The 25248-nt window shown below is 42.6% G+C and overlaps 1 protein-coding gene across 3 annotated transcripts; it reads right to left on the reverse strand.

The window, feature by feature from the left end:
• Positions 1 to 1535: 1535 nt before the first annotated feature.
• si:ch211-161h7.8 (thiosulfate:glutathione sulfurtransferase) lies at positions 1536 to 13114 on the reverse strand. 3 transcript variants are annotated; one of them, XM_042308954.1, is made up of 5 exons: positions 12764 to 13114; positions 7406 to 7528; positions 7119 to 7281; positions 6937 to 6987; positions 1536 to 1941 (listed from the first exon to the last, which is right to left on the reverse strand). In XM_042308954.1, the coding sequence occupies exons 1-5, from the start codon at positions 12912 to 12914 to the stop codon at positions 1845 to 1847; spliced, it is 585 nt and encodes a 194-aa protein (XP_042164888.1). In that variant the 5' UTR covers positions 12915 to 13114; the 3' UTR covers positions 1536 to 1844. The 3 variants fall into 3 exon arrangements, with proteins under 3 accessions (XP_042164888.1, XP_024272081.2, XP_024272080.1); XM_024416313.2 differs by lacking the exon at positions 12764 to 13114 and adding an exon at positions 7647 to 7799; XM_024416312.2 differs by lacking the exon at positions 1536 to 1941 and having other exon boundaries at positions 6629 to 6987; positions 12764 to 13102.
• Positions 13115 to 25248: the final 12134 nt, after the last annotated feature.

Here is a 25248-nt window from a genome sequence, read left to right on the forward strand (position 1 = left end):
CTGTAGGCTTATGATAAGAAGGCAGTGCACACCGGTGTTCAGCTGACTGACAGATTAACTTGAGCTGAGGAAGACTGTTTCAGACCTGACAGAGTTACTCCTATAATCTAACAATAATGGTTATCTTTATACAAAATAGTCAGATAGAAAATTAGCCAATTTACCCTCCTTCTGTATGTCTTTATCTATATTCTATTTAACTAGGCAATTCAGTTAAGAACAAATTCTTATTTTCAACGACGGCCTAGAAACAGTGGGTTTCAGGTGCAGAACGACAGATTTGTACCTTGTTAGCTCAGGGATTTGAACTTGCAACCGTTACTAGTCTAACGCTCTAACCACTAGGCTACGCTGCCGCCCATAGCAGACTTAGTAGCCGTCTGACATAAAGACATATATATATAGGAATATCACACAGTATACACCAGTGACGGCTGCTGAGGGGAGAACAGCTCATTATAATGTCTGGAACAGAGTAAATGAAATGGAACCTGTAAACTATGTGTTTGATGTATTTGATACTATTCCACTCCAGCCATTACCATGAGCCTGTCCTCCCCAATTAAGGTGCCACCAACCTCCTGTGGTGGACACCTAAACCTATAGGCCCTGGCATGTAATGTCCTGATACATTTAGTGATCAAATCACTGACAGCTGAACCGTGAGGTGGACAATTATTGTTTTAGGAAAGTAACCAAAAAAATAAAAAACAAAAATAGGCTAAAAGGTTTTGCATATTGAAACACATTGAAACACAAGGAATAGTGGTCTTCTCATTTGTTATAGGCTGTTTAAGGACACGTAAATGCGTCTCATTTGGCCAACATCCATCTTTTATTAATAAAGCTGGCTACACCAGGTTGGATCTGAATGTATATGGATGCCCATAACATTTCTCAAATGTCTGGTAAATTAAAATCTTCCCTGTCATGTTGTCCGGCGCCAACTTTTCCTAAAGTACACTCTGAAATGGCATATTGTCTTCATGAAGATTTTAGAATATCCACATTAAAATCTGTCGCCAACTGGATGGAAACCTAGCTATAGACACACCGAGCCAGTATGCTAGTCCACTGTCACTTTGATTGTGCCTGCACATCATGGTTACGAATAGGATTCCAACAAAAAAGCTTGTAAGAATTGTACTTAAATTCCCCCAAATACTCATCTGGAGGTTGAGCATTTTTTTGTCTCTATCTCTGTAATTGTATATGTATTTATGTAAAACAAATAGGGATCACAATGGAAATAAGTCCCAGACTTTATTGTGCAATCCCAGTCACTTAAAAAAATGTATTTTTTTTAAACTGACAAATAAAAAAAAATCAATCAATCCAAACTGTGCAGCGGCCAATTGATGAATGGAAAGAGACATTGTTACAAAACACCAAAACGTTTAATGACATTCAGAGATTGTCAAGCCAAGCCTTCTATACTGGGTAGGCCTACAAGGTAGGGAGGGATGTATTTTCTGTTAGTCCAGATTGACAGACGACTTATTGTGGTGTTGAAAACACAAACCATGATATTGAAGTGCCCGAAGTTAATATGCTTTGTTTATTGGTTTTGTGGTGCATTGGCTCAGAAATCTGTTGGTAGAACATTTGTTCCATATATTTTACACAATTATAAATATGGCATCAAAATGTTGAACATCTGATTTCCCCCTAGCTGATCATTGTCTGCAACTGGCTCTGATCATAGTGTAATAAACATGCAGTGAGAGTGAGCTCTTCCGTGGTGGTCGGCGAACCCTCAACCTTCTGGCCCTGTGTTCGTCCGTGGTGGTCGGCGAACCCTCAACCTTCTGGCCCTGTGTTCATCCGTGGTGGTCGGCAAACCCTCAACCTTCTGGCTCTGTGTTCGTCCGTGGTGGTCGGCAAACCCTCAACCTTCTGGCCCGTAGCCCTGCGTGGCATCGGCTGTGCCACAAAAGCATCCTGAAGAGGCAAAGTAGATATCCACACTTATAAACAAAGGGTTGCTACAGTTATTATTAGTTGTGGTTGTAAACATTATTTTTGGTTAATTCTATGGAGGGGGGAGGCTGTTCAATTTGGGGAGGAGGCAGTTGATTTTTTCATGACACCTTGAGTTGTTTATTGGGTTAGCCTAATTGTTAGAACTGACTGAAACAAAAGTTACCAGAACCTTCTAGCAAAATGTTCTGTCTGTGTCTGGTGTGTTCTGTTAGAAACACAAGAGAGAAGTAGCCAACCTGAAAAGCTCAAGGTCTGTTCAGGACATACAGAACAGGGTATGCAGCGTCAGTATAACTCTAGAGCAAATAGTTGATCATTTTTTGTCCGCTAATTCAAGACTAATAAAGGCCCAGTGCATTGCTTGTTTTTTTTTCTTCTAAAAAAAATAATTGAAATGTTTATTTGAATGTTTCTGCACCCGCAGCACCCCTACTTCCTGCAACCTCATGCAGTAAATGATGAATCATTTTTCCCCCGTTATTACACACCATCACTATGCATTAGAGGAAATGAGCAGGCTTCAACCCTAAATGAATGGGTATGAGAAAGATTGACAGCATCTAATTATATTTTCAGAGGCCTTTTGTCCTGATGATGAATTATGCTGCACACCAGTGGTCTATGAGTGGGAGGTGAGATGAGAAAGACAGGAGCCAAGGAAAGAGAAAAGAGAATTGGAAATGGCATTTTAGAGTCTAGAGCCAGATCCACACTTGATACATGTACTGTAGACTATCAGCCCCCAAAGCAGCGAGAGAGAGATGCAGAGAGAAATCTCTCAATCTTCTCCAACATGGTTTTCAAATCAAATCAAATTTGATTGGTCACATACACATATTTAGCAGATGTTATTGTGGGTGTAGCGAAATGCTTGTGTTCCTAGCTCCAACAGTGCAGTAATATCTAACAATTCACAACAATACACACACACACAAGTAAAATAATTGAATTAGGAAATATATAAATAATATATAAATACAGTGCCTTGCGAAAGTATTCGGCCCCCTTGAACTTTGCGACCTTTTGCCACATTTCAGGCTTCAAACATAAAGATATAAAACTGTATTTTTTTGTGAAGAATCAACAACAAGTGGGACACAATCATGAAGTGGAACGACATTTATTGGATATTTCAAACTTTTTTAACAAATCAAAAACTGAAAAATTGGGCGTGCAAAATTATTCAGCCTCTTTACTTTCAGTGCAGCAAACTCTCTCCAGAAGTTCAGTGAGGATCTCTGAATGACCCAAAGTTGACCTAAATGACTAATGATGATAAATACAATCCACCTGTGTGTAATCAAGTCTCCGTTTTGCACGCCCAATTTTTCAGTTTTTGATTTGTTAAAAAAGTTTGAAATATCCAATAAATGTCGTTCCACTTCATGATTGTGTCCCACTTGTTGTTGATTCTTCACAAAAAAATACAGTTTTATATCTTTATGTTTGAAGCCTGAAATGTGGCAAAAGGTCGCAAAGTTCAAGGGGGCCGAATACTTTCGCAAGGCACTGTATATTAGGATGAACAATGTCAGAGTGGCAATGACTAAAATACGGTAGAATGGGACACAGTATATACATATAAAATGAGTAAAGTAGTATGTAAACATTTAAAGTGACCAGTGATTCCATGTCTATGTCTATAGGGCAGCAGCCTTCAAGGTGCAGGGTTGAGTAACCGGGTGGTAGCCAGCTAGTGATGGCTATTTAACAGTCTGAAGGCCTTGAGATAGAAGCTATTTTTCAGTCTCTCGGTCCCGGCTTTGATGCACCTGTACTGACCTCGCCTTCTGGATGATAGCGTGGATAGGGTGGTGCTCCCTCTGCTTTATAGAATCTCTGCAGAACTGTGGACTATCAAAGCTGCTCAGTGTCAGCTAGCATTAGAGCAGACTAGCAGGAGACTATGCGGGAATGAAAGGCTCAATCAACAGTAAGTCGGAGCTGAGGGAAAACAACTTCATCATGTCCCCAAGGCCAGCATCTATCCTGACTCCCTTCCAGCTGGGAGACTACTATCACATCCTTGAAATGCTGAGATTGTGACCCCCCTATCTATATGCCCTGTTCCTCCCCCAGGAAAAATCTGCAGTGTAGTTTGTAATGTTTACTATGTCCTGATACATTTAGTGATCAAATCGCTGACAGCTGAACCGGGAGGCAGACAATTATTGTTTTAGTTAAGTAGTATATGTATTTATGTTCCTCCCCCCCAGTAAAAATCAGCAGTGTAGTTGTTAAACATTACAAGAGGGGGGGGGGAAATCACACTGTCTACTGTACTGACATTGACCGGCAGACACATAAAATGGGATGAGGGAGAGAAAGAAAAACAGCAAGAGAAAAATAAAAAAAAGTGAGAAAAGAGAAATGACAGAGAGAGAAGAAAAGAGAGCTGGGAGCAGCTTTCCTACTGAATGGGTGATGCAGAGACCATGAGCTGACCCCGTGTTTGACAGCTGACCCCATGTTTGACAGCTGACCCCGTGTTTGACAGCTGACCCAGTGTTTGACAGCTGACCCAGTGTTTGACAGCTGACCCCGTGTTTGACAGCTGACCCCGTGTTTGACAGCTGACCCCGTGTTTGACAGCCGACCCAGTGTTTGACAGCCGACCCGTGTTTGACAGCCGACCCAGTGTTTGACAGCCGACCCAGTGTTTGACAGCTGACCCAGTGTTTGACAGCTGACCCCGTGTTTGACAGCCGACCCGTGTTTGACAGCCGACCCCGTGTTTGACAGCTGACCCCGTGTTTGACAGCTGACCCCGTGTTTGACAGCTGACCCCGTGTTTGACAGCTGTTGAGTCTGGCTGTTATTTACCAGCTGCATCCCTGTCAGCATAATGCAGGTTTGAACAATAACAATGGCCGTGAACGCTCAGGGGACCATCATAAACAACAATATAATCGACTAAGAAGAGCATGGTTGTCAGTGGAGATGTTAAAGTTATGGGGTACATAAAACACTGCTGCCATCTTATGGCTGAATAGGTGAATTGTAAACTGTTTCACTATTGATTTGATAACAGAGGTGCACACCTACAGTACCCGTCAAAAGTTTGGACACAGCTACTCATTCCAGGGTTCTTTATTTGTACTATTTTCTACATTGTAGAATAATAGTGAAGACATCAAAATTATGAAATAACACATATGGAATCATGTAGTAACCAAAAAAAGTGTTAAAACAAAATATTTAATATTCTTCAAAAAGTAGCCACCTTTCGCCTTGATGACAGCTTTGCACACTCTTGGCATTCTCTCAACCAGCTTCATGAGGTAGTCACCTGGAATGCATTTCAAATTAACAGGTGTGCTTTGTTTAAAGTTAATTTGTGGAATTAATTTCCTTCTTAATGCGTTTGAGCCAATCAGTTGTGTTGTGACAAGGTAGGGGTGCTATAGAGAAGATAGTACCATTTGGTAAAAGACCAACTCCATATTATGGCAAGAACAGCTCAAATAAGCAAAGAGAAATGACAATCCATCATTACTTTAAGACATGAAGATCACTCAATACAGAAAATTAATAACTTTTCAAGTTTCTTCAAGTGCAGTTGCAGAAACCCTCAAGCGCTATGATGAAACTGTCTCTCATGAGGACCGCCACAGGAAAGGAAGACCCAGAGTTACCTCTGCTGCAGAGGATAAGTTCATTGGAGCTACCAGCCTCAGAAATTGCAGCCCAAATAAATGCTTCACAGAGCTCAAATAACAGCCACATCTCAACATCAACTGTTCAGAGGAGACTGAGTGAATCAGGCCTTCATGGTTGAATTGCTGCAAAGAAACCACTACTAAAGGACACCAATAATAACAAGAGACTTGCTTGGGCCAAGAAACACGAGCAATGGACATTAGACCAGTGGAAATATGTCCTTTGAGATTTTTGGTTCAAACCGCTGTCTTTGTGAGCTGAGGTGAAAGGATGATCTCCGCATGTGTGGTTCCCACCGTGAAGCATGGAGGAGGAGGTTTGATGGTGTGGGGGTGCTTTGCTGGTGACACTGTCAGTGATTTATTTAGAATTCAAGGCACACTTAACCTGCATGACTACCACAGCATTCTGCAGAGATACGCCATCCCATCTGGTTTGTGTTTAGTGGGACTATCATTTTTCTTTACAGCAGGACAATGACCCAACACACCTCCAGGCTGTGTAAGGGCTATTTGACCAAGGAGAGTGACGGAGTGCTGCATCAGATGACCTGGCCGCCACAATCCCCCGACCTCAACTCAATTGAGATGGTTTGGGATGAGTTGGACCGCAGAGTGAAGGAAAAGCAGCCAACAAGTGCTCAGCATGTGGGAACTCCTTCAAGACTGTTGGAAAAGCATTCCGGGTGAAGCTGGTTGAGACAATGCGTGTGCAAAGCTGTCAAAGCAAAGGGTGGCTACTTTGAAGAATCTAAAATAATAAAATATATCTTGATGTGTTTAACACTTATTGGTTACTACATGATTCCATGTGTCATTTCATAGTTTTGATGTGTTTACTATTATTCTACAATGTAGAAAATAGTAAAAATAAAGAAACCATTGAATGAGTAGGTGTGTCCAAACTTTTGACTGGTACTGTATGTCATTGTTTATTGTTAATTTATGTAAAATTCCTGCATAAAATAAACAGTAATACAACAATATAAATCCTAAATATTGACTTTATTGATGAAGTAAGTCTCTCAGTTTATGATCTTGCCTTTTACATTTCACATCAGTCTTTCAGCCAAATGAGGTAGGAAATAAGGATGCAGAACAACCTCTTCTAAGTTAGTTGTCATAGATAACGGAGGTCAATCAGTCAGGAACAGTAACTGAAAACTTGAGTCCTCTAAGACGTGTGTTTCGATGTGGGTCTTGGTTTTCTGGTGCAGTACTCAGACTAGAGGAGTTATAGGGCTGGACCAGAACTCCAACACAGGCTTCATGTTATGGATGTAAAGTGACTCACTTTCCCTCATGTGCGGCCCATTCACTGTACCCCCCCTGATAGTGCCGAGCCCTAGGAGAGAGAAGGGGAGGAGAGAGGGGGAGATCTTTCAGGTGTCTTCCAGTATGTGTATATGAGAATACTGTATGTCCACACTAATGTACCCTAATAAGGTATGCCAGGTGAGTTAAAGTGTGTTATACCTGTTGAAGCCCAGTTGTCGGGCGATGGCTAGAGCTTCGGCGCTCCTCCGGCCCTTCTGGCAGTGGAACACAAGGTTGTCATCATCTTTCCCAGGAGCCTTCACCTCGAACTGCAGCTGGAAGTGCTCTGGTGACAGCTTTAGAGATTCCTCCAGCTGGCTCACTGACAGACCCACACATACACGCTGAACATTAGTAGAGATTGTGCGCATGCACAGATACAGTACACATAAAAACACACACCTTTGAGAGGTTAATATACACCATGATTTGTGTAGTCTACTCACATGGGATGTTTACAGAGTCCGGGATGCGTCCAGCCATGAACTCATCTTGGTTGCGGACATCAAACAGCTGGACGTTGTGAGCGGACAACATGTTCTTCAGCTGCTTGTAGCTCACCACCGAATCTGAGACACACACACACACACCACTATAATGGGTTCACTGCTATTCCATAATCATATCCCCTGTCCCATCAATATACATTGTTGTCTGTTGTTAAAACCTTGATAAACCTGGACTCACCATCCATTGCTTGAAAGAAAGACTCGTAAACCAGGAACAATTTCAGCCAAAAAGATCCTACTGGTGGTGAATTCAGTGAAACTAAACTGTTCAGGACAGAGGTTTACTAATTGAGGATGAGAGGCAGGCTGTGTTACAAATGTTGACTATAGTGCTGGACCCCCAAACACAGTCTATAGTTGAAAAGTATGAATAAGCCAATGAATGAATCACTTGAACCAGGCCCAATCACAAACTGCATGGCAGCAGATCCATTCACACACACTTTACTGGAAAGTGCTGATTACCTTTTTTTCAGTTAGTCCTAACATCTGGGCTAACCAACCAATCCACTCATCAGCCATTCTAATTATGTTTTGCTACTCTAGGTGAGCATTTGAAAACAAGAGCATGTTATGGAACCAGTCACCAATATGTCTACAGCAGAAATGCTGCAATTGAATAGCCTTTAACTAGTTTCCTTAAAGGGGAAATCTGCCGTTCAAATGATCACAAAGCAGATACCCCGTCACTGTATTGGTAAAAAGCTGAGCGATGTGGCTGGATAAATGTTTCCACTCTCAAATTCATAGACAGAGTTATGGATGCTAGCACTGACTAACCATGAGATCAAAATGATAATTGTAAACGAACTCTGTTAAAACTACATTACAAACAATGGAGTAAAACAAGCTTATATTTTGGGTTCTGATGGGGCATGACAGTTGTATGGGGTATGAGTAAGTTCATGAGGCATTTATAAGTTATATTCTTCAACAATCAATGGGTAGTGCTTAAATGTGTAAATCTGGAGGTGAGCGTGAGAGGGGGTCTTTTCATTCTCCTTGGGAGCTCTGGTGGCAAAGGTACCAAAAAAAATCCCTTCATAATAACGCAATGCATGTTACCGCATTTGCGTAGTGGCATAGAGCACTGAGCAGTAGAGTAGAGGCACTTATAAATTCCACACATGGAACATTTTTAGCATCCTAGGGTCCAAATTTTTTGGGATTTAATTCTAATGATCTTCTGTGACAAATTTTTACTAGATCCCTGCCTGAGCCCTACCCATGCCTGCTACGTTAAGACCCTACCAAGACACGATTGCTTCTGCCCGAAACTAGAAATAACTTCCTCTGTTAGTACACCTAAATCCATTAGCCGCTTTTCTCTGTGTCACCCGCTCCCTGCGCGCTGTTCGCTCTGCATATGTGTTCTGCTCGTGGCTGCTCTGAGTGAGTATAGCAGCAACTCCGCTTGGGCTCAATGACCAGACATGAGAGCACAGAGCAAGGCTGCGAGCTGCTTTTCGTCACTCAAACATTTGTGAAATAATCTCTCCGGTTTTATATTTGATGAGGTTGAAGCCCTTTTGACACCTACGTGTTAAACAAGGTTCAACCCACACACCGCCCACTCCACCTAGTTAGAGAGAGGGGAATCTTGGGAGTTGTTGGAATTGGGAACATCAGGACTGATCATGACATTCAAAGCTAGATAACTAGACTCAGACATTGTTTTAAAATAAAATAAAAAGTGAATGTGTCTACAATAGACGAGTGAAAACAACAAAACCACTGTATTACATGGGTAAAAATAGTCCTTTAACCTGTATATGCAGGGGCGCAACTTTCACATGGGACAGGGGGGATGCCCCCACATTCTGAAATGTACAGATTAAAAAGTCTTCCCTTTGATCAGCAGGAGCCCTCTGCTTTCCAACCTGTTTTCCTGTGATTTTATTTGAAATATTACGAAAGGCCTGTTTTGGCTGTATGCTGTTCATTGACAGATTTGCAGCAAGTTCCCCACTGTAGGCTATGCCTTGTGATTGGCCTACACACAATCAACAGCTAGGATCCTCTGTGGCGAAGTTATAAGCCTACTCCTGGTGTAGTATTCTGAATTGTTTCATTTATTTCTGAACAGACTGCAGTAATTCTATAACTTCGTCAAATTTATTTCAATGCATCATCCATTTCGTATGATGTTACGAATTACAATTCTGCCATCTCTCACCACAATTGGCAAACAATTGGCCAGTCAGCCAATCAGTGTTGTTCTCAAACATCAAATCAAAATGTTATTTGTCACATGTGCCGAATAGAACGGTGTAAACCTTACAGTGAAATGCTTATTTACAAGCCCTTAACCAACCATGCAGTTTTAAGATTTAAAAAAAAAATCTAGACTTGGAGCTCCGGTACCGCTTGCCGTGCAATAGCAGAAAGAAAAGTCTATGACTAGGTTGGCGGGAGTCCTTGGCAATTTTTGGGGCATTGCTCTTACACCACCTGGTATAGAGGTCCTAGATGGCAGGAAGCTTAGCCCCAGTGATGTACTGGGACACACACACTACCCTCTGTAGTGCCTTGCGGTCGGAGGCCGAGCAGTTGCCATACCAGGTGGTGATGCAACCAATCAGGATGCTCTTGATGGTGCAGCTGTAGAAGCTTTTGAGGATCTGAGGGCCATGCCAAATCTTTTCATTCTCCTGTTGGGGAATAGGCATTGTCATGCGCATTTCACGTCTGTCTTGGTGTGTTTGGACCATGATAGTTTGTTTGGTGATGTGGACACCAAGCTCTCAACCTGCTTCACTTACAGCCCCTTCAATGAGAATGGGGGCTTGCTCAGACCTTTTTCTGTAGTCTACAATCATCTCCTTTGTCTTGATCACATTGAGGGAGAGTTTGTTATCCTGGTACCACTCTGCCAGGTATCTGACCTCATCCCTATAGGCTGCCTCATCATTGTCAGTGATCAGGCCTACCACTGTTGTGTCATCAGCAAACTTAATGATGGTTTGGAGTCATGCTTGGCCATGCAGTCATGGGTGAACAGGGGGCACAGGAGGGGACTGAGCACACACCCCTGGGGAGCCCGTGTTGAGGATCAGTGTGGCGGATGTGTTGTTACCTACCCTCAACACCTGGGGGCGGCCTGTCAGGAAGTCCAGGATCCAGTTGTACAGCGAGGTGTTTAGTCCCAGGGTCCTTAGCTTAGTGATGAGCTTTGAGGGCACTATGGTGTTGGACGCTGAGCTGTAGTCAATGAATAGCATTCTCACATAGGTGTTATTTTGTCCAGGTGGGAAAGGGCAGTGTGGAGTGCAATAGAGATTTCATCATCTGTGGATCTGTTAGGGAAGTATGCAAATTGGAGAGGGTCTAGGGTTTCAGGAATAATGGTGCTGATGTGAGCCATAGCCAGCCTTTCAAAGCACTTCATGGTTGCCTTGGCAGGTTACCTTGGTGTTCTTGGGCACAGGGACTATGGTGGTCTGCTTGAAACATGTTGGTATTAAAGACTCATCTAGAAGAAAAAGAAACGCACACCTATTTAGGTGAGGTGCTGGCTAGCGGAGTAGAAAAGTTGAAAATAAAAGAGAGCTGCACACCTATTAAGACGAGGTGCTGGCTAGCGGAGTAGAAAACTTGAAAATAAAAGAGAGCTGCACACTCTAGGAGCTCAGATGCAAAAATGTAATTACCAACGTTTCGACAGCCAAGCCGTCATCAGGGTATAATCACAAACACTGCGGAATTACTCGTTTATATAGTGTCAAAAGACACAGGTGTCTGTAATCATGGCCAAGTGTGGCCTAATATCATTGGTTAATTCTCAATTATTAAAATTGCATACAAAGAACAGCATACAAACAACAAATGGATAGCATACAATCATAGATTCATTTTAGACTACACAAGCTTACAAATAATTACAATGGCAAGTAACAATAATCACAAGAATGGCTTCAGACTCAGTTGAAAAGAATGGCTTCAGACAGGATGAAAATGTCAGTGAAGACACTTGCCAGTTGGTCAGTGCATGCTCAGAGTACAAGTAATCCGTCTGGCCCTGTGAATGTTGACCTGTTTAAAAGGTCTTACATCGGCTACAGAGAGCGTGATCACACAGTCATCCGGAACAGCTGATGCTCTCATGCATGATTCAGTGTTGCTTTCCTCGAAGCGAGCATAGAAGTTATTTAGCTCGTCTGGTAGGCTTGTGTCACTGGGCAGCTGTGTTTCCCTTTGTAGTCCGTAATAGTTTGCAAGCCCTGCCACGACCGACGAACACTCGAGCTGGTGTAGTATGATTCAATCTTAGTCCTGTATTGACGCTTTGGCTCTTTGATGGTTTGTCGGAGGGCATAGCAGAATTAGCATCTGTGTCCTCTGACCACTTCCTTTTGAGCGAGTCACTGGTAATTCCTGCTTTAGTTTTTGCTTGTAAGCAGGAATCAGGAGGATATTATTATGGTCAGATTTGACAAATGGAGGGCAAGGGAGAGCTTTGTATGCATCTCTGTGTGTGGAGTAAAGGTGGTCTAGAGTTTTTTTCCCCTCTGGTTACACATTTAACATGCTGGTAGAAATTAAGTAAAACCGATTGAAGTTTCCCTGCAATATTGTCCGGCTACTAGGAGCATCGCCTCTGGATGAGCATTTTCCTGTTTTACTAGAAGGCAATTCCAATGAACTTTTGCATTGAAAATTATTCAATAGGTTCTGGAACGAAACAGTCCAAAACTGAGAGGTGGCTCAAATTAAAGCTGCAATATGTAACTTTTTGGGCTACCTGACCAAATTCACATTGAAAAGTGGAAGCCACTCTAAGAAGCGGTCTAAGTGCGCTATTTCTATATTTCCCTTTCTTAAGTTTAGGTTTTGCTTCTTGAACTTCGGTTTTGCACACCGGCTTCAAGTAGCTTAATATAAAATAGTTTTGGTTATGGAAAATATATTTCACATTGGTTTAGATGGTGCAATGATTCTCTACTATAGTTGCTTGTTTTGTCACAAACTGAAATTAGGAAAACTAGAGTGCACTAAATAGCAGAGTGATTTCTGCACAGTGCATACATTTTAAGCACTGTCAATGGGTAGGCTATATATAATTAATTCAAAAGTCCAAAATTGTTGTATCAATCGCAGATTGCCCTTAAATTAATACTCAAAAGGTGCCGTAGGTTATATGATGACATTGGTAACACATAGGCACGGGTTTATATAGCGCAGTCACATTGAACAACAACTAGGTCTATGTTGGATTCAGGTTGAACAACTGATTAACCAAATTGACAGGCCTCAAGAAGAGTGGTGACCGTGACAGATGGAAGCATTATAGCCTACCGGGGTTGGGCAAGGAGAACTCGCTGAATCTGGTTGTTGAGGTCGTGAAACCACACCATTGGCCTCTCATACCGAGCGAAACGCGGCTGCTGGTTTCCGCAACGGTCAGAAATATTCTCCGTAACAGCAGACCGGACACCATGTTGACCATAGACTGGCTTCCCGTTGTAAGCAAAGGAACAAACCACTTTGTATCATAAATGTATTACACAGTATTTTCTTTCTGCCCTCTGCCAACAAATACGTGTTAACAATGTTTCAAGAGTGCACGTACCCTAACCATTTGTTAAAGTGTTGAGAAATTCGGCCATGCCTATCTCAAGTCATATTATCGAGAAAGATAAGAGGCAATTGCGTCGATTTATGAGTTCTAGGAATTAGGCCCTTAGTGAATGGGCGCGTTCGAGCAGATTACTTTTGTCAAGTAGGTGACCATCGTTGATCACTGCCTTTCAACGTGTGTTGCATTCCGGGAATAAAAATTGCTCGACTTGCGCCTACATGTCGACTGCATGAACTTTACAAAAAAAACGTCGTTTTTTTTACTGCAGGTTGCTGCAGTTCTTCACCCCAACTTCATCCTGCAGCTATCGCCTGCATTGTGGGAGGCTCTATTGGCTCTAATTAATGTATTTTTGTTTCACCCACACGAACGTGACCAAAGATAAGCGAGACATCTCACTTGGTATTTTTTTGCTGGCCAGACGACAAATTCCCACCTGGCGTGGACTAATAAAGTGTATTTTATCTTATCTTCTACAGAAAGGAACCTTGACCATTGTTCTAGTTTAGCCTATTTTACAAGCAATATGTTGAGTTCCAGTGCAGTGCATGGGAATTATTTACAGTGCAGGACAAAACAGAAAATGCCAAACTTGGCTTGGACCCTAAAAAGTTACATAGGCCTAATTCAACATCAGCGGTCTGCCAGCGTGCTGACACTGATGGGTTGTCGGGTCTGATGGTTTGTTTATATAGCAGGTTAGGATAATTAACATGACAGGTTAGAATAATTAATGACAGGTTAGGAGAATTCATGTGTCAGGTTAGAATCATTAACATGGCAGGTTAGGATAATTATTGTGACAGGTTAGGATAATTATTGTGACAGGTTAGGATAATTAATGTGACAGGTTAGGATAATTAATGTATCAGGTTTGGATAATTAACGTCACAGCAGTGGTGACCCATCATTCAGGGCAGGTGGGGCTGTTTTGAGCCCCACATTTATACCTAAAGAAAATGAAATACCGAAAATGTAATTTAAAAAATTGTGTGTGGGGGGGGGCTTGCCTGTTTTGCATGTAATTTTGCCATTAATATGTGTCACATATCAGTTTTTTAAACAATGTAAAAAATACATATATATCATTGAGTTAATACAGCTCCAAAATGCAGGTCTTTCAGCTTAGCTCAGTGCTTTCTGTGGTGGTGGGGCAGGCCAGCAGAAAATATGCAGCGTTGCGCCGTGATTGGCCCAGTGTTCTGTCACTCATGGGAACACTACATCACCACCAAGTCAAAGGGTAGAGCTAGAGAATTCTAGCTCCTTGGGTGCTGCCATAGAGTTACATTAGAAGTGCCCATCCAAGAAGGCTCAAGGTTATTGGCTACAGATAAAATTATGTCAAATCACATATCTACAGTAGCTTTGATTGGACTGATCATGTCAACATCATACTTTAAAAATCTTAGCTAGCAGTCATCATCATGTATCAAGTCGACAATCTACTGGCAAATACTTTTTAATCCTTGTCACATGAAGATAAATAATAAAGAGAAATTATAGATAAACGTATCAGTGCTCATCAACCATTGGACATAAACATTACACAACAAGTTGGAAATGGCAAATTCAACAATGAGTGGTTTGGAAGAAATCAGTGACAGTGGCTAACTGCAAGCATTGCAAAGCAATCACTCACCTGCTATTCAGTGGAGTGGCTATGTGGTCCAAGTTTAAAATGATAAACATTCAACATTGGCCATGCTGTCAATGAAGCATGATTTGTGCCGCATTCAAAATAACTGTTAAATCGGAACTGCGATAACTTGACTTCAGTGAGTTCAAGACAACTGGGAAGTCGGGAATAAACAAGCTTCGACTGAGAAAATACGTTTTGAACGGTCATCCAACATGGAATTGTAAATCCGGCCTCTTTCTAGAGCTCCGACCTGAAGATAAATGACGTCATCATGATTCGACTTTTTCAGAGTTCCCAGTTGTTGTGAAAGCACCATAAATCCAGAGAATGTCAGACTTTGATGATACAATTTTCCCACGAAGGACCACCGCGCCACCTTTCTGTTTAAGTGAGTACAACACAGCAAGATGAGTATGCTGTATGCTGCTGCATAAATGATGCAATATGCCAGGGAGATATGCATCCTGTAGCTAAGAAAGTAATACTAAGATTATGTTGTGAAATAAGATGTTAGTAGCCCATGTGCCTCACCCTAATAATTTGGTATTTTTACCCCTCTTAATTTTGCCTACTGTTCTAACTTGGTGGTGCACATGTAGCCTATAACTTGTTTTAGAAACATGTAATCATTGAATATTGTAAGAGCTTTCATTGTCTGTTTATATGGCCCCTTTATTTATCCTACAGTTCTGACTTGGTGTACAAGGAGAACACTGTAAGAACGGCCCATGTTCTGAATTGTGTCGCTGTACATTTCAAAAGTGCTAAACAAATAGTTATATTGACTATGTCTGTCCTAGCTTGTTCATTATTGTCTTAATCGAAATTACGGATTGCCTCTTATCCGCTTGTCATCCCATTATGCCATAGTTTGTACATCTCAATTGTCATTAGAAACCACATTTGTTTAATCCAGTCAGCCATATCAGCTATATTTTTTTAAAGGGCAGTAAATGAGGCTGAATGAACTGTTTCGCTGCCAGACAAGGCTCCACTGATAGCCAGGTGCAGCAGTGGTAAGATGTTGGGACAGCTTTATGCAGTTGTTTTGTGGGCACCATTTGTCACTGTTATAGTGCAATTAATATATTGTTTTGTTGTGTAGTGGCTTTGCTGCAATGGATCCCACTTTTTTATTTGTTTTTGCCCCACCAAGATCTACATGCTAAAATTGCCACTGAGTATCAGTGTAGGAGAATTTACGTAGCAGGTTAGGAGAATGAGTTTAAGGTTAGAGAAAAGGGTTAGTGTTAGGCTTAGTAAAATCCTTGTTATCAACAACTGTTGTCCCCGACGCGACAACTAGATGGAGCTGTACTCAATCTAGCCACAACGGTAGAAACTGTCAGACCTGACAGACCATCAGTATCATAATACCGGCATGATGTAGGCCTAACTGAGGTGAACATGAATGAAAATGACTTGTGTATGGGCCTGTATGTAGGGCTTAACTTGGTGCATCTGTAGGCTAGGTGAGGTCTCAGACCTGTGACAATATGTATATTAATTTATGCATTCATAGGTACACACAGATGATGATATATTTGACTGTATTAAAAACTGGATTAGAAAAATAATTTTGACTTGAATTTTGCGCTGCCACACGTCTCTCCTATCTTTCAGCTGTCCCTATCACATTCTGTGTGGCTCTGAGTTATCAGTGAATGAGTGGGAGCTTGCGCAGAGGAAAGGGAGAGAGAGAGAGTTACAACACTGTATAGACATAGTATGACATTTGAAATGTCTTAATTCTTTTGGAACTTGTGTAATGTTTACTGTTCATTTTTTATTGTTTATTTCACTTTTGTTTATTATCTATTTCACTTGCTTTGGCAATGTTAACATATGTTTCCCATGACAATAACGCCCTTGAATTGAATTGAGCAGATGAGCGCCCACATTTTTTATCATGTTTTTACATAAAGACAGATTTAGAGTTAGAAAAACTTGAATTTTTCTGCAAGAACATATACAAGATACTACCCTCCACAACACTATGTCACCAGGACACATACAGGATACTACCCTCTACAACACTATGTCACCAGGACACATAAAGGATACTACCCTCTACAACACTATGTCACCAGGACATATACAAGATACTACCCTCTACAACACTATGTCACCAGGACACATACAGGATACTACCCTCTACAACACTATGTCACCAGGACACATACAAGATACTACCCTCCACAACACTATGTCACCAGGACACATACAGGATACTACCCTCTACAACACTATGTCACCAGGACACATACAAGATACTACCCTCCACAACACTATGTCACCAGGACATATACAGGATACTACCCTCTACAACACTATGTCACCAGGACACATACAGGATACTACCCTCTACAACACTATGTCACCAGGACATATACAGGATACTACCCTCTACAACACTATGTCACCAGGACATATACAGGATACTACCCTCCACAACACTATGTCACCAGGACACATACAGGATACTATCCTCTACAACACTATGTCACCAGGACATATACAGGATACTACCCTCTACAACACTATGTCACCAGGACATATACAGGATACTACCCTCTACAACACTATGTCACCAGGACATATACAGGATACTACCCTCTACAACACTATGTCACCAGGACATATACAGGATACTACCCTCTACAACACTATGTCACCAGGACATATACAGGATACTACCCTCCATAACACTATGTCACCAGGACACATACAGGATGTTACCCTCCATAACACTATGTCACCAGGACATATACAGGATACTACCCTCTACAACACTATGTCACCAGGACATATACAGGATACTACCCTCTACAACACTATGTCACCAGGACATATACAGGATACTACCCTCTACAACACTATGTCACCAGGACACATACAGGATGTTACCCTCTACAACACTATGTCACCAGGACATATACAGGATACTACCCTCTACAACACTATGTCACCAGGACACATACAGGATGTTACCCTCCACAACATAACCTTCACTATGTCACCAGGACATATACAGGATACTACCCTCTACAACACTATGTCACCAGGACATATACAGGATACTACCCTCTACAACACTATGTCACCAGGACACATACAAGATACTACCCTCCACAACACTATGTCACCAGGACATATACAGGATACTACCCTCTACAACACTATGTCACCAGGACATATACAGGATACTACCCTCCACAACACTATGTCACCAGGACACATACAGGATACTACCCTCTACAACACTATGTCACCAGGACATATACAGGATACTACCCTCTACAACACTATGTCACCAGGACATATACAGGATACTACCCTCCACAACACTATGTCACCAGGACATATACAGGATACTACCCTCCACAACACTATGTCACCAGGACATATACAGGATACTACCCTCTACAACACTATGTCACCAGGACACATACAGGATACTACCCTCCACAACACTATGTCACCAGGACATATACAGGATACTACCCTCCACAACACTATGTCACCAGGACATATACAGGATACTACCCTCTACAACACTATGTCACCAGGACATATACAGGATACTACCCTCTACAACACTATGTCACCAGGACATATACAGGATACTACCCTCCACAACACTATGTCACCAGGACACATACAGGATACTACCCTCCACAACACTATGTCACCAGGACACATACAGGATACTACCCTCTACAACACTATGTCACCAGGACACATACAGGATACTACCCTCTACAACACTATGTCACCAGGACACATACAGGATACTACCCTCTACAACACTATGTCACCAGGACACATACAGGATACTACCCTCCACAACACTATGTCACCAGGACATATACAGGATACTACCCTCTACAACACTATGTCACCAGGACATATACAGGATACTACCCTCTACAACACTATGTCACCAGGACACATACAAGATACTACCCTCCACAACACTATGTCACCAGGACATATACAGGATACTACCCTCTACAACACTATGTCACCAGGACATATACAGGATACTACCCTCTACAACACTATGTCACCAGGACACATACAGGATACTACCCTCCACAACACTATGTCACCAGGACATATACAGGATACTACCCTCTACAACACTATGTCACCAGGACATATACAGGATACTACCCTCTACAACACTATGTCACCAGGACACATACAAGATACTACCCTCCACACACTATGTCACCAGGACATATACAGGATACTACCCTCTACAACACTATGTCACCAGGACATATACAGGATACTACCCTCCACAACACTATGTCACCAGGACACATACAGGATACTACCCTCTACAACACTATGTCACCAGGACATATACAGGATACTACCCTCTACAACACTATGTCACCAGGACATATACAGGATACTACCCTCCACAACACTATGTCACCAGGACATATACAGGATACTACCCTCCACAACACTATGTCACCAGGACATATACAGGATACTACCCTCTACAACACTATGTCACCAGGACACATACAGGATACTACCCTCCACAACACTATGTCACCAGGACATATACAGGATACTACCCTCCACAACACTATGTCACCAGGACATATACAGGATACTACCCTCTACAACACTATGTCACCAGGACATATACAGGATACTACCCTCTACAACACTATGTCACCAGGACATATACAGGATACTACCCTCCACAACACTATGTCACCAGGACACATACAGGATACTACCCTCCACAACACTATGTCACCAGGACACATACAGGATACTACCCTCTACAACACTATGTCACCAGGACACATACAGGATACTACCCTCTACAACACTATGTCACCAGGACACATACAGGATACTACCCTCTACAACACTATGTCACCAGGACACATACAGGATACTACCCTCTACAACACTATGTCACCAGGACATATACAGGATACTACCCTCTACAACACTATGTCACCAGGACATATACAGGATACTACCCTCCACAACACTATGTCACCAGGACACATACAGGATACTACCCTCTACAACACTATGTCACCAGGACACATACAGGATACTACCCTCTACAACACTATGTCACCAGGACACATACAGGATACTACCCTCTACAACACTATGTCACCAGGACATATACAGGATACTACCCTCCACAACACTATGTCACCAGGACATATACAGGATACTACCCTCTACAACACTATGTCACCAGGACATATACAGGATACTACCCTCTACAACACTATGTCACCAGGACATATACAGGATACTACCCTCCACAACACTATGTCACCAGGACACATACAGGATACTACCCTCCACAACACTATGTCACCAGGACACATACAGGATACTACCCTCTACAACACTATGTCACCAGGACATATACAGGATACTACCCTCTACAACACTATGTCACCAGGACACATACAGGATACTACCCTCTACAACACTATGTCACCAGGACACATACAGGATACTACCCTCTACAACACTATGTCACCAGGACATATACAGGATACTACCCTCTACAACACTATGTCACCAGGACATATACAGGATACTACCCTCCACAACACTATGTCACCAGGACATATACAGGATACTACCCTCTACAACACTATGTCACCAGGACATATACAGGATACTACCCTCCACAACACTATGTCACCAGGACATATACAGGATACTACCCTCCACAACACTATGTCACCAGGACATATACAGGATACTACCCTCTACAACACTATGTCACCAGGACACATACAGGATACTACCCTCCACAACACTATGTCACCAGGACACATACAGGATACTACCCTCTACAACACTATGTCACCAGGACATATACAGGATACTACCCTCTACAACACTATGTCACCAGGACACATACAGGATACTACCCTCTACAACACTATGTCACCAGGACATATACAGGATACTACCCTCCACAACACTATGTCACCAGGACATATACAGGATACTAGCCTCCACAACACTATGTCACCAGGACATATACAGGATACTACCCTCCACAACACTATGTCACCAGGACATATACAGGATACTACCCTCCACAACACTATGTCACCAGGACATATACAGGATACTAGCCTCCACAACACTATGTCACCAGGACATATACAGGATACTAGCCTCCACAACACTATGTCACCAGGACATATCCAGGATACTACCCTCTACAACACTATGTCACCAGGACACATACAGGATACTACCCTCTACAACACTATGTCACCAGGACATATCCAGGATACTACCCTCCACAACACTATGTCACCAGGACATATACAGGATACTACCCTCTACAACACTATGTCACCAGGACATATACAGGATACTACCCTCTACAACACTATGTCACCAGGACATATACAGGATACTACCCTCTACAACACTATGTCACCAGGACATATACAGGATACTACCCTCTACAACACTATGTCACCAGGACACATACAGGATACTACCCTCTACAACACTATGTCACCAGGACACATACAGGATACTACCCTCTACAACACTATGTCACCAGGACACATACAGGATACTACCCTCTACAACACTATGTCACCAGGACACATACAGGATACTACCCTCTACAACACTATGTCACCAGGACATATACAGGATACTACCCTCCACAACACTATGTCACCAGGACACATACAGGATACTACCCTCTACAACACTATGTCACCAGGACACATACAGGATACTACCCTCTACAACACTATGTCACCAGGACACATACAGGATACTACCCTCTACAACACTATGTCACCAGGACATATACAGGATACTACCCTCTACAACACTATGTCACCAGGACATATACAGGATACTACCCTCTACAACACTATGTCACCAGGACATATACAGGATACTACCCTCCACAACACTATGTCACCAGGACATATACAGGATACTACCCTCCACAACACTATGTCACCAGGACATATACAAGATACTACCCTCTACAACACTATGTCACCAGGACATATACAAGATACTACCCTCTACAACACTATGTCACCAGAACATATACAGGATACTAGCCTCTACAACACTATGTCACCAGGACACATACAGGATACTACCCTCTACAACACTATGTCACCAGAACACATACAGGATACTACCCTCTACAACACTATGTCACCAGGACACATACAGGATACTACCCTCTACAACACTATGTCACCAGAACACATACAGGATACTACCCTCCACAACACTATGTCACCAGGACACATACAGGATACTACCCTCTACAACACTATGTCACCAGAACACATACAGGATACTACCCTCCACAACACTATGTCACCAGGACACATACAGGATACTACCCTCTACAACACTATGTCACCAGAACATATACAAGATACTACCCTCTACAACACTATGTCACCAGGACATATACAAGATACTACCCTCCACAACACTATGTCACCAGGACATATACAGGATACTACCCTCCACAACAAAACCTTCACTCCAAATCAAAACTCCAAACCTACAAGGTGATTTTGGAAAACATTTCCTGGAAGGATTCATACTACCAAGACTCTTATTTCCAAGCTATACAGGGTGCTCTGGCAAACAAACAACATAAACCTGAAAACACCATCTAACCTGGAACTGAGTGAGTAATGTCTAGTCTGAATCTACTTCTAAAGCCAAGAAGAAAAATACAATACAATTATATATTTGATTTATAAGGACTGAATGCTAAGGTAAGGCTACCAAGCTTGCTAGGACAGAACATATCTGACTGCAATTAGCAGTGAGAGGTGTCAAAGCCCTTGAGCCCAAAAATGTCAGGAGAGTTTCACAGCCGACCCCACCCAAATGCAGAGGCTTTTGAAGCCCCCTCCCACTGTTCAGAGGTCATTACAATACAGTGGATAACAGTGGATAACCCTCGCAAGGCTGCCGGCCCAGACGGCATCCCTACCGCGTCCTCAGAGCATGCGCAGATCAGCTGGCTGGTGTGTTTACGGACATATTCAATCTCTCCCTATCCCAGTCTGCTGTCCCCACATACTTCAAGATGGCCACCATTGTTCCTGTACCCAAGAAGGTAAAGGAAACTGAACTGAATGACTATCGCCCCGTAGCACTCACTTCTGTCATCATGAAGTGCTTTGAGAGAATAGCCAAGGATCATTTCACCTACACCTTACCTGTCACCCTAGACCCACTGAAATTTGCATACCGCCCCAATAGGTCCACAGATGATGCAATTGCAATCACACTGCACACTGCCCTATCCCATCTGAAGAAGAGGAATACCTATGTAAGAATGCTGTTCATTGACTAGAGCTCAGCATTCAACACCATAGTACCCTCCAAGCTCATCATTAAGCTTGAGGCCCTGGGTCTCAACCCCATCCTGTGCGATTGGGTCCTGGACCTCCTGACGTGCCACCCCCCAGGTGGTGAAGGCAGGAAACAACATCTCCACTTTGCTGATCCTCAACACTGGGGCCCCACAAGGGTGCGTGCTCAGCCCCCTCCTGTACTCCCTGTTCACTCATGACTGTGTGGCCATGCACGCCTCTAACTCGATCATCAAGTTTGCAGACGACACAACAGAAGTAGGCTTGATTACCAACAACAACGAGAAAGCCTCTAGGGAGGAGGTGAGGGCACTCGGAGTGTGGTGTCAGGAAAACAACCTCTCTCTCAATGTCAACAAAACAAAGGAGATTATGGTGGACTTCAGGAAACAGCAGAGGGAGCACCACCTTATCCACATCGACGGGACAGCAGTGGAGAAGGTAGAAAGTTTTAAGTTCCTCGGCATACACATCATGGACAAACTGAAATGGTCCACCCACACAGACAGTGTGGTGAAGAAGGTGCAACAGCACCTCTTCCACCTCAGGAAGCTGAAGAAATTTGACTTGTCACCTGAAACCCTCACAAACTTTTACATATGCACAATTGAGAGCATCCTGTCGGGCTGTATCACTGCCTGGTATGGCAACTGCACCGCCCACAACCGCAGGGCTCTCCAGAGGGTGGTGCGGTCTGCACAACGCATCACCGGGGGAAAACTACCTGCCCTCCAGGACACCTACAGCACCCGATGTCACAGAAAGGACAAAATGATCATCAAGGACAACAACCACCTGAGCCGCTGCCTGTTCACCCCGCTACCATCCAGAAGGCGAGGTCAGTACAGGTGCATCAAAGCTGGGACCCGAGAGACTGAAAAATAGCTTCTATCTCAAGGCCATCAGCCATCACTAACGCAGAGAGGCTGCTGCCTACATACAGACCTGAAATCATTGGCCACTCTAAGAAATGGATCACTAGTCACTTTATTAATGCCACTTTAATAATGATGTTTACTCATCCCATATGTATATAATGTATTTTATACCATCTATTGCATCTTGCCTATGCCACTCTGTCATTGCTCATCCATATATTTATATGTACATATTCTTATTCCATCCCTTTACTTAGATTTGTGTGTATTAGGTAGTTGTTGTGTAATTGTTAGATTACATGTTAGATATTCCTACACTGTCGGAACTAGAAGCGTAAGCATTTCGCTACACTCGCAATAACATCCGCTAACCATGGGTATGTGACTAATACAATTTGATTTGATTTAATGTTCATTTTTATTGTTTATTTCACTTTTGTTTATTATCTAGTTCACTTGCTTTGGCACGGTTAACATATGTTTCCCATGCCAATAAAGCCCTTTAATTTAAATTGAATTGAGAGAGAGAGAGAATTAGAGAGAGAGCTGCAACCAGTGGAGGGCAGCAGAGGACAATACATAAATGTAATTTTGTCCTTGAGACATTTTATTGAAATACTGTAAAATTCCATCTGTTCCTATGGAGGACTGCTCCTTTCGAGGAGTACAAATATGGCAGCTGGTAGCTTAAAAACCTTGACTTGGGGTTTATACATTGAACATCCCTGTTAGTGAGCATTTCTCCTTTGCCAAGATAATCCATCCACCTGACAGGTGTGGTATATCAAAGAAGCTGATTAAACAGCATGATCATTACACAGGTGCGCCTGGTGCTGGGGACAATAAAAGGCCACTCTAAAAGGTACAGTTTGGTCACACAACACAATGCCACAGATCTCTCAAGTTTAGAGAGAATGTGCAATTTTGTATTTATTTTATTTCACCTTTATTTATCCAGGTAGGCCAGTTGAGAACAAGTAATCATTTACAACCTCGACCGGGCCAAGATAAAGCAGAGCAGTGCGACAAAATCAAACAACACAGAGTTACCCCCATAGAGACTGCCAGGTGTCTGAGCAACAGGCCCTCTGGTTTGACACACTGAACTCTATCTGAGAAGTAGTCGGTGAACCAGGCGAGGCAGTCATTTGAGAAGCCAAGGCTATTGAGTCTGCCGATAAGATTGCTGTGATTGACAGAGTCGAAAGCCTTGGCCAGGTCGATGCTGCACAGTACTGTCTTTTATCAATGGCGGTTATGATATCGTTTAGGACCTTGAG

This window comes from Oncorhynchus tshawytscha, linkage group LG29 (assembly GCF_018296145.1).
Source record: "Oncorhynchus tshawytscha isolate Ot180627B linkage group LG29, Otsh_v2.0, whole genome shotgun sequence".
Taxonomy (NCBI): Eukaryota; Metazoa; Chordata; class Actinopteri; order Salmoniformes; family Salmonidae; genus Oncorhynchus; species Oncorhynchus tshawytscha.

Coding starts and splice junctions, on each gene's coding strand:
- si:ch211-161h7.8 (XM_042308954.1), bottom strand. CDS start 12,914: ATGGTCAACATGGTGTCCGGTCTGCTGTTACGGAGAATATTTCTGACC. Junction 7,529..12,763: donor GTTCTCCTTGCCCAACCCCG/GTAGGCTATAAT, acceptor TGTGTGTCTCAG/ATTCGGTGGTGAGCTACAAG. Junction 7,282..7,405: donor GGACTCTGTAAACATCCCAT/GTGAGTAGACTA, acceptor TGGGTCTGTCAG/TGAGCCAGCTGGAGGAATCT.